Raw genomic sequence first — 14,465 nt, 5'->3', positions numbered from 1 at the left:
GGGCGGCACAGAGCTGCAGAACCCAGTCGGTGATAGTGGCAGGTGCCCGTTGGTGCCACCTGGCCCAGCTGCCTGCTGCAATGCAGCCTCGCTCCTCTGCCAGCATCTCCTCTCCCCTTCCCCCCAGGTAACCTCAGGGGCCAAGGGTATGTGGCACTGGGGGGCACCAGACAAGCCTTGGGGGTTCTCTGTGTGCTGCCCTGCTGGGCTGGCCCTCCGGCAATGGGCGCGGCATCTGCAAAGGGGCGTGTCAGCCTGGACTGCCAGCCCCAAATCCCACTGGTCCTGGGGCATGTGCATTGCATGTTCAAAGCGGGCAGCGTTGGCTGGGCTGGCTCAGCGGAGCCCAGCACTGGCTACCAGGTGCCCTTGGGGTGCCCTGATCTCAGTCAGATACCGTAATATAAAGAATACACAGGCTGTGCCTTGTGCTGCCAGGGCTCTTGGGTGTCCTGTGCGGGGTGCTGCGCATCCTCCCCCACCCCAGGGTCCCTGCCCACTGGGCCGCTGCCAGACACCATGCAGGGCTGTGACCAGGAGCCGGAATCTGCTCCCCAGGTGCCACCCGCAGCCGGCCTGGGCTGGGCCCTGCCCGGAGCTGGGAGGGGAGGCGGAGCTGGAGCTGCCACTGGCTGCCTGCCTGTCCGGGAGCAGCATTCCTAGGCAGGCGGCTGCAGTGTTCAGCCGGGGCCTGCAGCTGTCACTGGCATCTGTACCCGGGCAAGGACCAGGGCTGACCAGCGGCTCGTCCGCCCCCTTCACTGGCTGGGCAGATGTGCCAGGGCACCACTGGCATTCCACTGCCCTGCCCTGGGACAGCAGCTGCGCGCGCTGGAGCCGGGGGATTGGCCCCTTCTCCTGGGGGACAGATGGGGGTCAAGGTGGGTCCCAGGGGGCTGGCAGGGGAAGGCACTGGGTCGGGAGGGGGGTTGCTTTGGAGCCTTTGGGGGAGTTTTCCCAGCTTCTAGCTGTTGGGAGGGGCTTGGAGAGTGGCAGCCTGGGGGGTGCACGGCAGGGTGGGGGACGGGTGGGGCGAGTGGGCACGGAGCAGAGGAATGAGCAGGATGTAAATATTTACAGCTGGGCTCGGAGCGCTGCACCCAGACCTGATTGTGGGGCCGGGGGTCAGGAAAGGCATCCCCATGCCCCTGCTTCTGCTTAGTGTCACGGGCTTTCTGCCGGGAGAGCCCTGCCCATACGGCCGGCCTGGGCGTGGGCTCGGGGAGGGGGGCAGAGGGGCTGGGAGCCAGCACTCCTGGGTTCTAGCCCAACTCTGGGAGAGGAGTGGGAGGCTAGGAGCCAGGACTCCTGGGTTCTGTCCCTGGGTTGGGGGCAGGAGTTTAGGTGTGTGCTAACTGGGCTCTTCCACGTCTAAGGCGTCTGCTCCTAATTTGTCCCTTGCCCACCTCGCGGGTTGGCGCTGGCCACCTCCTACCCACCCCAGCACTGATCGCACCGGAGACCCCTGCGGCCGTGGGAGACGCGCTGGGAAGTAACTGGTAAGTGAAGCCTGCCAATGGGGACCCCAGGGGCTACGCCTGCCCCTCTGAGAGGGGACCTGCAAACCCAGGGGGGAACCGGAGCATGGCAGCCTCCCCACCCCCAGGAGATGCAGCAAGCACAGGGCCTTTGGGGAGGCCCCAGGGCTGGGCCCCAGGAGCCCTGCCACTGAGTCCATGTGCCTGGAGGCAGGTTCCTGCATCTCTCTCTGGGGCTGACACTCAGACAGGCAGCGCTTCTGGGCTCCACACAGCGCCCGCCCTGGAGCACCCGCTCTCCTGTGGGGGTTCCCGAGCATCTGGGCAGGGCGCAGCCCCCCCGGTCACCCACCCTCTGCTGTCTGGCCATGCCCAGGGCAGGCATTACCGTGCAGAGGCTCGTGGCTGGGTCCCTCCTGTGGATGCCAGTTTGGTGCTGTCCAGCTGCCTGTGGGGCAATAGGGCTGCCCAGCCAACACCGACCCACAGGGGGCCCCGGTACCCCCCCCCAAGAGCTGCCAGGCTCTCAGCAGGGACCCTGGGGTGCTCTGGGGCGGGTGGGTGCTACCCAGTGTACCTGGTATGGCTGCCAGCCAATGCTGCATGAGGGGCGGGTGCTGCAGGATCGTCCCCCCGTCAGGTCTGTTTGGTACAATGGGGCCTGATCTCAGTCAGGTCTGGGCAGTGCCCAGCACTTGGGGTGACTCTGGTCCCCTCTCCCCAGCCTGTGAGCCGTACGTGCAGCTGGGGCATTTCCTCCCTCCGCTCCCCACCGCTGGAGGCACCCTGCCTCGTTCACACCAGGCACCGGGGAGTGGGGTGCCCTGCCGGGGAGCCCTGACCCACCCTGCTCGGGAGAGGGGCCAGGTAAGGGGGCTCTGGTGGGGGCAGGCGGGTGGAGCGTTACATCGGGGCTGGAGCTGGTGCTTTGCATTGCTGAGGGCCCGATTCTGAGCTCCTGGTGTGCGGACCGGCCCCAGGCGCTCCCCGCGGCTCTGGGGGGCTGGCATGCGCTAGGTCGGTGCCACAAACAGCCCTGGGAAAAGCCTTCACTGGCAGCTAGAATTGTCGCCTCATATGCTGGGAGTTTGGCACCAGGGCTGGTCCCCTCCTTCCCGGCAGTGACTCCATGTGTGTGGGCAAGGGGGGGTGCGAACGGCCCAGCTCCTGCCGCGTCTGCACGCCAGGGAGCGGGTGGAGAAGAGTTTCTGTGCTGGGGGAAGGGGGATGGGCATCAAGACTCCTGGGCCCTGTCCCTAGCTCGGCCAGAGGAGTGGGGGCTAGTGGTTAGAGCCAGAGGGGGTGCGTGCTGGGAACCAGAACTCCTGGGTTCTCTCTCCGGCTCTGCCAGAGTAGGGGCTAGTGATTAGAGCTGGGGTGTGTCTGAGGCTGGGAGCCAGGACTCCTGGATTCTCTCCCCAGCTCTAAGAGACGAGTGGGGTTTAGTGGTTAGAGCAGGGGGCTGGGAGCCAGGACTCTATCCCCACCTTCACCCCGATTTGTGAAACTTGGGAGCAAAGCCCAGCCTCACTCTGTGCCTCAGTTTCCCCACTGGCAAATGGGACTAGCACTGGTGGTCTGTGCGGGGGAGGGGGGACAGGGCTGAGTTCTCCATGGTGTGTGGAGCTCTTTGCATGGCCATGCATGTTCCACGGGGGGCTGGGGCTGGGGCAGCTTCTCCCCCCCAGGAATCCAGGCATCCTGCACGTTCCTCCAAGTGGGTGAGGGCAGCGTGGGAACGGGGTCAGGGCCCAGCCTTGTTCAGAGGCAGGGATAAGCCCAGCACCAGGCCTGAGCTGGGACGTGGGGGGTGAGGCGGGTGGGGAGCTGCTGCCCTGGGGCCCCCAGGGCTGTGAGCCCAGGGAGCTGGTATCCAGGAAACATCCCCCCACACTCCAGGGAACTAACAGAGCCTGGGGCCGGAGCAGGCTGCCTGGCCCCACTGAACGGTGCCGGGTGGGGGGAGCAGGCTGCCTGGCCCCACTGAGCAGTGCTGGGGGGGGGAAGCAGGCTGCCTGGCCCCACTGAGCAGTGCTGGGGGGGCCGGAGCAGGCTGCCTGGCCCCACTGAACGGTGCCGGGTGGGGGGAGCAGGCTGCCTGGCCCCACTGAACGGTGCCGGGTGGGGGGAGCAGGCTGCCTGGCCCCACTGAGCAGTGCTGGGGGGGGAGCAGGCTGCCTGGCCCCACTGAACGGTGCCGGGTGGGGGGAGCAGGCTGCCTGGCCCCACTGAGCAGTGCTGGGGGGGGAGCAGGCTGCCTGGCCCTACTGAGCGGTGCCCGGGGGGGGGGCGGGAGCAGGCTGCCTGGCCCCACTGAGCAGTGCTGTGGGGGGAGCAGGCTGCCTGGCCCCACTGAGCGGTGCCCGGGGGGGGCGGGAGCAGGCTGCCTGGCCCCACTGAGCGGTGCTGTGGGGGCAGCAGGCTGCCTGGCCCCACTGAGCGGTGCTGGGGGGGGGAGCAGGCTGCCTGGCCCCACTGAGCGGTGCTGGGGGGGGGAGCAGGCTGCCTGGCCCCACTGAGCAGTGCTGTGGGGGAAGCAGGCTGCCTGGCCCCACTGAGCAGTGCTGGGGGGGGGAGCAGGCTGCCTGGCCCCACTGAGCGGTGCTGTGGGGGGAGCAGGCTGCCTGGCCCCAGTGAGCAGTGCTGGGGGGGGGAGCAGGCTGCCTGGTCCCACTGAGCGGTGCTGGGGGGGGGGAGCAGGCTGCCTGGCCCCACTGAGCAGTGCTGGGGGTGGGGTGCAGGCTGCCTGGCCTCACTGAGCGGTGCTGGGGGGGGGAGCAGGCTGCCTGGCCCCACTGAGCGGTGCTGGGGGGGGGAGCAGGCTGCCTGGCCCCACTGAGCGGTGCTGTGGGGGGAGCAGGCTGCCTGGCCCCACTGAGCAGTGCTGGGGGGGGGAGCAGGCTGCCTGGTCCCACTGAGCGGTGCTGGGGGGGGGGAGCAGGCTGCCTGGCCCCACTGAGCGGTGCTGGGGGGGGGAGCAGGCTGCCTGGCCCCACTGAGCGGTGCTGGGGGGGGGGTGCAGGCTGCCTGGCCCCACTGAGCGGTGCTGGGGGAGGGGAGCAGGCTGCCTGGCCCCACTGAGCGGTGCTGTGGGGGGAGCAGGCTGCCTGGCCCCACTGAGCAGTGCTGGGGGTGGGGTGCAGGCTGCCTGGCCCCACTGAGCAGTGCTGGGGGAGGGGAGCAGGCTGCCTGGCCTCACTGAGCGGTCCTGGGGGGGGGGGAGCAGGCTGCCTGGCCCCACTGAGCGGTGCTGGGGGGGGTGGGGTGCAGGCTGCCTGGCCTCACTGAGCGGTGCTGGGGGGGGGAGCAGGCTGCCTGGCCCCACTGAGCGGTGCTGGGGGGGGAGCAGGCTGCCTGGCCCCACTGAGATTACTTCACAAGGAAGAGTTGGGAGGGAGAGCAGGGGGCGGGGAGCCAGGACTCCTGGGTTCTCTCCCCTCCTGCCCCCATAAGGGGGGTTCAGCGAAGGTAGGAAATGCGCCTGGAACCCTGCTCTATAAGTTCTAGACCAGTAGCACCCAGAGGCGCTGCCCAGCCACGCAGACAGCCCCTGGGTGGGTGGGGAAACCGAGTCCTGCAGCGGGGAAGGGACTTGCCCAAGGTCAGCCAGCAGGGCAGTGGCAGAGGTGGGAACCGCTCCCAGCCCAGTGCCCCCACCTCAGCTCCGTTCTCCCCCCAGAGCCTGGCGCCATGGCCCCCTGGCCCGTGGCCCTGCTGGTGCTGAGCCTGGCGCATTCGGAGAGTCGTGCGGAGGAGCCGGGGCAGAGCCGGGGGGGGCGGGCAGCCGAGTCCCCCGCCGGGGCCAAGTGCACCTACACGTTCATCGTGCCACAGCAGAAGTTCACGGGGGCCGTGTGCTGGAGCAGTGTGCGAGCTGCCCCCGAGCCGCCGGTGCCCAATGGCAGCGAGACGCGGGCGCTGCAGGAGGTGCTGGGCCGGCAGCAGGCCGAGCTGCAGCGGCTGCAGGGGCTGGTGGAAGTGGACGGCGCCCTGGTGAGCGAGGTGAAGGCCCTGCGCAAGGAGAGCCGCACCATGAACGCCCGCGTGGGCCAGCTCTATGCCCAGCTGCTGCACGAGATCCTGCAGCGGCGCCAGCGGCCCGGGCTGCTGGCCCAGCTCGAGGGGCGCGTGGCCAACGCCTCGGACCAGGCACTGCGGCTGGCCGCCGGCTACCGCCAGCTGGAGCTGCGGTATGAGGCGCTGGCCGCCCTCGTCAACAACCAGAGCGTCCTCATCACGCGGCTGGAGCGGCAGTGCCAGGGGGGTGTCGGGCCGCCCCCCCCACAGGTAACGCCAGGGCGGGGGGACGGGACAGGGAGCGGTGGGATCGGGTGGGGGGTGCCCCACGTGGTGCGGCACCCGGGCTCAGAGCCCTGTCTTGTCTCCTTGCAGCCCCCCCTGGTGCCAGTCGTGCCCCCCCCGCCTGTCTGGCATCGCCGACGAGAGCAGGGCGTATTTCGACGCCGCTGCCCAGCTGCAGATGGACCATATGGAGCTGGCGCCCCCCTCACTGCCCCCCAGGGCCCCGGGTGAGTCGGGCGGCCAGAGCCGGGGGGGGACGGGGGACACATGACCCAGATTGCAGCCCCTTCTCCCCCCTCCGCCACGGGCCTGTTCCCTGCTGAGGCCTCGTGCTGGCTGCAGAGCGTCTGCGGCGGGAACCAGGCAGGGGAGGGAGGGGAGGAGAAGGGGAGCCTGGCCCGTGGCCTCCCCCTCCACGCCTAGGACGTGCCACCGCCCCCCACCGGCTTTGGCTGAACATCCATGGAGGGGGGGTGGAGATGTGGGGCCAGGTTTCAGCGCAGGCTTTACAGGCTGACAGGGCCATAAAACACCCCCCACCTCGCCCCCTCCGCAATGCACCACCTTTCCCCCCTCAGCCTCCTGCCAGGGGTTGCCCCCCCTGATCCACCCCATTCATCGAATCACAGAAGATCGGGGTGGAAGGGACCTCGGGAGGTTCCTAGTCCCACTCCCTGCTCAGAGCAGGACCAGCCCCCCCTAAACCATCCCAGCCAGGGCTGTGTCAAGCTGGAGCTTCCTCCAGCCCTGCCTAGGTCCGGCCCCCCCCCGACGGGTTAGGAGGTTCCCGACAGGGAGGGGGGAAAACCGCTCATTTCGCTCGCTTCTCCCCCATCCCAGCCCCAGGGACCAAAGGGGGGTCCCTCTGCCTGACGGTGGTGGGTAGCAAAGGGCAGCGCCCCCCAACACCCCTGCCCTGGGAGGGTATTGGGGGCAGGGGCAGCCTGCCTGGCCTCTAGGGCCCCGTCCCTCTGACGCGGCTCCCCTGGCACAGGGCCCTGGCATGACTGCCTGGCAGCGCGGCGCAGCGGGCATGAGGACAGCGGGGTCTATGAGGTGCAGCCGGCGGGCACGGGCCAGTCCCTGCAGGTCTGGTGTGAGCAGGAGCTCGAGGGTGGGGGCTGGACCGTGATCCAGCGGCGCCAGGACGGCTCTGTCAGCTTCTTCACCACCTGGCACCACTACAAGGTATGGGGGGCACCTGGGGGGCACAAGGCATGGGGGTAGCTGGCTGGTAGGCCGGGGGGGACACAAGGACATGTGGGGGAGCCCACTGGTGGGCCTGGGGGGGCACAAGACCATGGAGGGGAGCCTGCTGGGGGGGCACAAGGCATGGGGGACTGCCTGGGGGGGCACAAGGCATGGGGGGAGCTGGCTGGTGGGCCTGGGGGGGCACAAGACCATGGGGGGGAGCCTGCTGGGGGGGGCACAAGACATGGGGGGAGCTGGCTGGTGGGCCTGGGGGGGCACAAGGACATGTGGGGGAGCCCGCTGGTGGGCCTGGGGGGGCACAAGGCCATGTGGGGGAGCCCACTGGTAGGCCGGGGGGGCACAAGGACATGTGGGGGAGCCCGCTGGTAGGCCAGGGGGGCACAAGGACATGTGGGGGAGCCCGCTGGTGGGCTTGCGGGGGCACAAGGACATGAGGGGAGCCTGCTGGGGGGCACAAGGCATGGAGGACTGCCTGGGGGGGGGGCACAAGGCCATGGGGGGCAGCTTGCTGGGGGGGGCACAAGGCATGGGGGGCTGCCTGGGGGGGCACAAGACATGGGGGGAACTGGCTGGTAGGCCGGGGGGGCACAAGGACATGTGGGGGAGCCCGCTGGTGGGTCTGGGGGGGCACAAGGCCACAGGGGGGAGCCTGCTGGGGGGGACACAAGGCATGGGGGGGCCCCCAGGGGTGGGGCTGGGGCTACAAGGCTGTGGGGCCAGAGGGGATGCTAGGTCCCGTCTAGGCCAAAGGGGGGCAGTGGGGCAGTTTAGATCCAGGGGAGGGGGTCAGACCCCACCAAGGGGGTGATGCAGTGATGGGCCTGGTGGCGAGTGGGGCGGGCGGTGCCTGGGCTCCCTATGGCCCCCATGGGACCCCACAGCAGGGGCCCGAGGGCTGAACTGGCCACGGAGCCCAGGGGGTGGAGGAAGGGGACATGAGGGAAGGTCCCCCCAACTCCCCTTCCTGAGGCCAGTGACTGGCCCCCTTCCCTAGCCCCCCTGGCCATTACCCTCTCCCCACTTCCCTCCCAGGGCCCCCCAGGCCATTACCCTCCCCCCACTCTCCTCCCAGGGCCCCCCAGGCCTGTCTCTCCCCTCACTCCCCTCCCAGGGCCCCCCTGGCCATTACCCTCCCCCCACTCCCCTCCCGGGGCCCCCCAGGCCTGTCTCTCCCCCCACTCCCCTCCCGGGGCCCCCCTGGCCATTACCCTCTCCCCACTTCCCTCCCAGGGCCCCCCAGGCCATTACCCTCCCCTCACTCCCCTCCCAGGGCCCCCCTGGCCATTACCCTCTCCCCACTCCCCTCCCGGGGCCCCCCAGGCCTGTCTCTCCCCTCACTCCCCTCCCAGGGCCCCCCAGGCCTGTCTCTCCCCTCACTCCCCCCCTCCCAGGGCCCCCCTGGCCATTACCCTCCCCCCACTCCCCTCCCGGGGCCCCCCAGGCCTGTCTCTCCCCTCACTCCCCTCCCAGGGCCCCCCTGGCCATTACCCTCCCCCCACTTCCCTCCCAGGGCCCCCCAGGCCATTACCCTCCCCCACTCCCCTCCCAGGGCCCCCCAGGCCTGTCTCTCCCCCCACTCCCCTCCCGGGGCCCCCCTGGCCATTACCCTCCCCCCACTCCCCTCCCGGGGCCCCCCAGGCCTGTCTCTCCCCTCACTCCCCTCCCAGGGCCCCCCAGGCCATTACCCTCCCCCCACTTCCCTCCCAGGGCCCCCCAGGCCATTACCCTCCCCCACTCCCCTCCCAGGGCCCCCCAGGCCTGTCTCTCCCCCCACTCCCCTCCCAGGGCCCCTCTGGCCATTACCCTCCCCCCACTCCCCTCCCGGGGCCCCCCCAGGCCTGTCTCTCCCCTCACTCCCCTCCCAGGGCCCCCCAGGCCTGTCTCTCCCCTCACTCCCCTCCCAGGGCCCCCCTGGCCATTACCCTCCCCCCACTCCCCTCCCGGGGCCCCCCAGGCCTGTCTCTCCCCTCACTCCCCTCCCAGGGCCCCCCTGGCCATTACCCTCCCCCCACTTCCCTCCCAGGGCCCCCCTGGCCATTACCCTCCCCCACTCCCCTCCCAGGGCCCCCCAGGCCTGTCTCTCCCCTCACTCCCCTCCCAGGGCCCCCCAGGCCATTACCCTCCCCCCACTCCCCTCCCGGGGCCCCCCAGGCCTGTCTCTCCCCCCACTCCTCTCCCGGGGCCCCCCAGGCCTGTCTCTCCCCTCACTCCCCTCCCGGGGCCCCCCAGGCCTGTCTCTCCCCCCACTCCCCTCCCGGGGCCCCCCTGGCCATTACCCTACCCCACTCCCCTCCCAGGGCCCCCCAGGCCTGTCTCTCCCCTCACTCCCCTCCCGGGGCCCCCCTGGCCATTACCCTCCCCCCACTCCCCTCCCGGGGCCCCCCAGGCCTGTCTCTCCCCTCACTCCCCTCCCAGGGCCCCCCTGGCCATTACCCTCCCCCCACTCCCCTCCCGGGGCCCCCCAGGCCTGTCTCTCCCCCCACTCCCCTCCCAGGGCCCCCCTGGCCATTACCCTCCCCCCACTCCCCTCCCGGGGCCCCCCAGGCCTGTCTCTCCCCTCACTCTCCTCCCGGGGCCCCCCTGGCCATTACCCTCCCCCCACTCCCCTCCCGGGGCCCCCCAGGCCTGTCTCTCCCCCCACTCCCCTCCCGGGGCCCCCCAGGCCATTACCCTCCCCCCACTCCCCTCCCGGGGCCCCCCAGGCCTGTCTCTCCCCCCACTCCCCTCCCAGGGCCCCCCTGGCCATTACCCTCCCCCCACTCCCCTCCCGGGGCCCCCCAGGCCTGTCTCTCCCCCCACTCCCCTCCCAGGGCCTCCCTGGCCATTACCCTCCCCCCACTCCCCTCCCGGGGCCCCCCAGGCCTGTCTCTCCCCCCACTCCCCTCCCGGGGCCCCCCAGGCCTGTCTCTCCCCTCACTCCCACTCCCCCCCAGCACGGCTTCGGGACGCTGGACGGCGAGCACTGGCTGGGACTGGAGAGCACCCGCCGGGTGACAGGGCAGGGCCCGGGGCCCTACGCGCTGCGGGTGCTGCTGGAGGACTGGGCGGGGCGCCAGGCATATGCCCACTACGAGCACTTTGCCCTGGAGCCCGAGAGCGACTCCTACCGGCTGCGGCTGGGCCGGTACCGCGGCAGCGCTGGGGACTCGCTGGCCTGGCACGACGGCCGCCCCTTCAGCACCCTGGACCGGGACCACGACGCCTACAGTGGTGAGGGGCCCCGGGGGGCACAGCACCCAGCGTCCTGGGGGGGCACCGGGGGGCCACAGCACCCAGCGTCCTGGGGGGGACACCGTGGAGGGCACAGCACCCAGCGTCCTGGGGGGGACACCGGGGAGGGCACAGCACCCAGCGTCCTGGGGGGGGCACAGCACCCAGCGTCCTGGGGGGGCACCGGGGAGGGCACAGCAACCAGCGTCCTGGGGGGCACACCGGGGGGCACAGCAACCAGCGTCCTGGGGGGCACACCGGGGAGGGCACAGCACCCAGCGTCCTGGGGGGGACACCGGGGAGGGCACAGCACCCAGCGTCCTGGGGGGGACACAGCACCCAGCGTCCTGGGGGGGCACCAGGGGGCCACAGCACCCAGCATCCTGGGGGGGACACCGGGGGGGCCACAGCACCCAGCGTCCTGGGGGGGACACAGCACCCAGCGTCCTGGGGGGGACACCAGGGGGGCCACAGCACCCAGCGTCCTGGGGGGGACACCGGGGAGGGCACAGCACCCAGCGTCCTGGGGGGGCCACAGCACCCAGCATCTTGGGGGGGCACCAGGGGGCCACAGCACCCAGCGTCCTGGGGGGGACACAGCACCCAACATCCTGGGGGGGCACCGGGGGGCCACAGCACCCAGCGTCCTGGGGGGGACACAGCACCCAGCGTCCTGGGGGGGACACCGGGGAGGGCACAGCACCCAGCGTCCTGGGGGGGCACCGGGGGGCCACAGCACCCAGCATCCTGGGAGGGACACCGGGGGGGCCACAGCACCCAGCATCCTGGGGGGGACACCGCGGCGGCCACTGGGGGGCACAGCGCCCAGCATGCTGGGGGGCACCAGGGGGGACAGCACCCAGCATCCTGGGGGGGACACCGGGGGGGCCACTGGGGGGCACAGCGCCCAGCATGCTGGGGGGTACCAGGGGGGACAGCACCCAGCATCCTGGTGGGGACACGGGGGGGGGCCACAGCATCCAGCGTCCTGGGGGGGACACCAGGGGGGCCACTGGGGGGCACAGCACCCAGCGTCCTGGGGGGGACACCAGCGGGGCCACTGGGGGGCACAGCACCCAGCGTCCTGGAGGGGACACCGGGGGGGCCACTGGGGGGCACAGCACCCAGCGTCCTGGAGGGGACACCGGGGGGGCCACTGGGGGGCACAGCACCCAGCATCCTGGGGTGGACACCGGGGGGGCCACTGGGGGGCACAGCACCCAGCATCCTGGGGGGGACACCGGGGGGGCACAGCACCCAGCGTCCTGGGGGGCACACCGGGGGGCACAGCAACCAGCGTCCTGGGGGGCACACCGGGGGCGCCACTGGGGGGCACAGCACCCAGCCTCCTGGGGGGGAAACCGGGGGGGACACTGGGGGCACAGCACCCAGCATCCTGGGGGGGCACCAGGGAGGGACAGCACCCAGCATCCTGGGGGGGACACCGGGGGGGCCACTGGGGGGCACAGCACCCAGCATCCTGGGGGGACACCGGGGGGGCCACTGGGGGGCACAGCACCCAGCATCCTGGGGGGACACCGGGGGGGGCCACTGGGGGGCACAGCACCCAGTATCCTGGGGGGGCACCAGGGAGGGACAGCACCCAGAATCCTGGGGGGGACACCGGGGGGGCCACTGGGGGGCAGAGCACCCAGCATCTTGGGGGGGCACCAGGGGGGACAGCGCCCAGCATCCTGGGGGGGTGCCGGCAGGGGCACAGCGCCCAGCATGCTGGGGGGCACCAGGGGGCACAGTGCCCAGCATCCTGGGGCACACCAGGGACCACGACTACCTGGTAAGCAGGGGGTGGGGGGCAGGTTCTGCCCCTTTCCCTTGACTCCACAGGGGGGTGAATGGGGGGCTGCATGTCCTGGGGTGGGGCTGGATGACTCCCAGGCCTAGGGGGTCATGGGGGTGGCGCTGCCCCCCCCCGTGGGAACCTCTCAGCCCCTGACAACGTCTCCCCTCCCCGCAGGGAGCTGCGCCCACTACCACAAGGGCGGCTGGTGGTACAACGCCTGCGCCCACTGCAATCTCAACGGGGTGTGGTACAAGGGCGGGCACTACCGCGGCCGCTACCAGGACGGCGTCTACTGGGCCGAGTTCCGCGGCGGCGCCTACTCCCTGCGCAAGGTGGTGATGATGGTGCGGCCCGTGCTGCCCGCGCCTGATGCCGCCTGACGCCTGAACCCCCGGAGCCGCCTGACGCCTGAACCCCCAGAGCCGCCTGACGCCTGAACCCCCAGAGCCGCCCGCCCCCGACGCCGCCTGACGCCTGAACCCCCGGAGCCGCCTGACGCCTGAACCCCCGGAGCCGCCCGCCCCCGACGCCGCCTGACGCCTGAACCCCCGACGCCGCCCACCCCCGGAGCCGCCTGACGCCTGAACCCCCAGAGCCACCCGACGCCTGAACCCCTGGAGCCACCCACCCCCGACACCGCCTGAACCCCCGGAGCCGCCTGACGCCTGAACCCCCAGAGCCGCCCGCCCCCGACGCCGCCTGACGTCTGAACCCCCGGAGCCGCCTGACGCCTGAACCCCCGGAGCCGCCTGACGCCTGAACCCCCGGAGCCGCCCGCCCCCGACGCCGCCTGACGCCTGAACCCCCGACGCCGCCTGACGCCTGAACCCCCGGAGCCACCCACCCCCGGAGCCGCCTGACGCCTGAACCCCCAGAGCCACCCGACGCCTGAACCCCTGGAGCCACCCACCCCCGACACCGCCTGAACCCCCGGAGCCGCCTGACGCCCCGGAGCCATCCACCCCCGACACCGCCTGATACCTGAACCCCCGGAGCCGCCTTACACCTGTACCCCCAGAGCCACCCGATGCCTGAACCCCGGAGCCACCCACCCCCGACGCCGCCTGAACTCCCGGAGCCACCTGATGCCTGAACCCCCGGAGCCAACTGATGCCTGAACCCCCGGAGCCGCCAGACGCCTGAACCCCCAGAGCCACCCGATGCCTGAACCCCCGGAGCCACCCGCCCCCGATGCCGCCTGACACCTGAACCCCCGGAGCCACCCGCCCCCCCGATGCCGCCTGACACCTGAACCCCCGGAGCCGCCTGACGCCTGAACCCCCGGAGCCACCCACCCCCGACGCCGCCTTACACCTGAACCCCCGGAGCCACCTGAGGCCTGAACCCCCACAGCCACCCACCCCCGACGCCGCCTGATACCTGAACCCCCGGAGCCGCCTGAGGCCTGAACCCCCGGAGCCACCCGCCCCCGATGCCGCCTGATACCTGAACCCCCAGAGCCGCCTGATGCCTGAACCCCCGGAGCCACCCGCCCCCGACGCCGCCTGATACCTGAACCCCTGGAGCCGCCTGACACCTGAACCCCCGGAGCCACCCGCCCCCGATGCCGCCTGACACCTGAACCCCCGGAGCCGCCTGACGCCTGAACCCCCGGAGCCACCCACCCCCGATGCCGCCTGACACCTGAACCCCCGGAGCCACCTGAACCCCCGGAGACACCCGCCCCTGACGCCGCCTGACACCTGAACCCCCGGAGCCACCTGAGGCCTGAACCCCCACAGCCACCCGCCCCCGACGCCGCCTGATACCTGAACCCCCGGAGCCGCCTGACGCCTGAACCCCCGGAGCCACCCGCCCTCGACGCAGCCTGATACCTGAACCTCCGGAGCCACCTGACGCCTGAACCCCCGGAGCCACCCGCCCCCGACGCCGCCTGACACCTGAACCCCCGGAGCCACCTGATGCCTGAACCCCCAGAGCCGCCCGCCCCCGACGCCGCCTGACACCTGAACCCCCGGAGCCACCTGATGCCTGAACCCCCAGAGCTGCCCGCCCCCCACGCCACCTGAACCCCGGAGCCACCCACCCCCGACGCCGCCTGAACCCCTGGAGCCACCTGAACCCCCGGAGACACCCGCCCCTGACGCCGCCTGACACCTGAACCCCCGGAGCCGCCTGACGCCTGAACCCCCAGAGCCACCCACCCCCGACGCCGCCTGAACCCCTGGAGCCGCCCACCCCCAATGTCACCTGACACCTGAACTCCCGACGCCGCCTGACGCCTGAACCCCCAGAGCTGCCTGCCCCCAACGTCGCCTGACTCCTGAACCCCGGCCCTGCCAGCCTAACAGCCCCCGGGGCACCGGCTCTGCCGGGTCTCTGCGCCCGGCCCTGCCAGCCCAACAGCCCCCGGGGCGCCGGCTCTGCCGGGTCTCCGCGCCCGGCCCTGCCAGCCCATTAGCCCCCGGGGCGCCGGCTCTGCCGGGTCTCCGCGCCCGGCC

The 14,465-nt window shown here is 71.9% G+C and overlaps 1 protein-coding gene and 1 long non-coding RNA gene across 10 annotated transcripts; one reads left to right on the top strand and one right to left on the bottom strand.

The window, feature by feature from the left end:
• The first annotated feature begins 674 nt into the window (after positions 1-674).
• ANGPTL6 (angiopoietin like 6) lies at positions 675-12,517 on the top strand. The gene is given in 8 exon segments (XM_050924822.1): positions 675-881; positions 1,445-1,499; positions 5,158-5,765; positions 5,871-5,891; positions 5,893-6,007; positions 6,775-6,968; positions 9,926-10,202; positions 12,178-12,517. Coding segments are annotated over 6 exon segments (1,410 nt in total). The 5' UTR covers positions 675-881; positions 1,445-1,499; positions 5,158-5,168; the 3' UTR covers positions 12,384-12,517.
• LOC127035232 (uncharacterized) lies at positions 12,369-14,078 on the bottom strand. 9 transcript variants are annotated; one of them, XR_007769604.1, is made up of 6 exons: positions 13,857-14,078; positions 13,582-13,640; positions 13,384-13,515; positions 13,161-13,208; positions 13,010-13,085; positions 12,432-12,502 (listed from the first exon to the last, which is right to left on the bottom strand). It is a non-coding gene; the product is annotated as an uncharacterized LOC127035232 (long non-coding RNA). The 9 variants fall into 9 exon arrangements; XR_007769612.1 differs by having other exon boundaries at positions 13,384-13,449; positions 13,582-13,665; positions 13,882-14,078; XR_007769608.1 differs by lacking the exons at positions 12,432-12,502; positions 13,161-13,208; positions 13,384-13,515 and adding exons at positions 12,369-12,429; positions 13,250-13,269 and having other exon boundaries at positions 13,028-13,072; positions 13,541-13,665; positions 13,882-14,078.
• Between the last annotated feature and the right edge of the window lie 387 nt (positions 14,079-14,465).

The sequence above is a fragment of the Gopherus flavomarginatus genome, chromosome 16, assembly GCF_025201925.1.
Source record: "Gopherus flavomarginatus isolate rGopFla2 chromosome 16, rGopFla2.mat.asm, whole genome shotgun sequence".
Classification (NCBI taxonomy): domain Eukaryota; kingdom Metazoa; phylum Chordata; order Testudines; family Testudinidae; genus Gopherus; species Gopherus flavomarginatus.
This window is presented reverse-complemented; position numbering and strand designations above follow the sequence as displayed.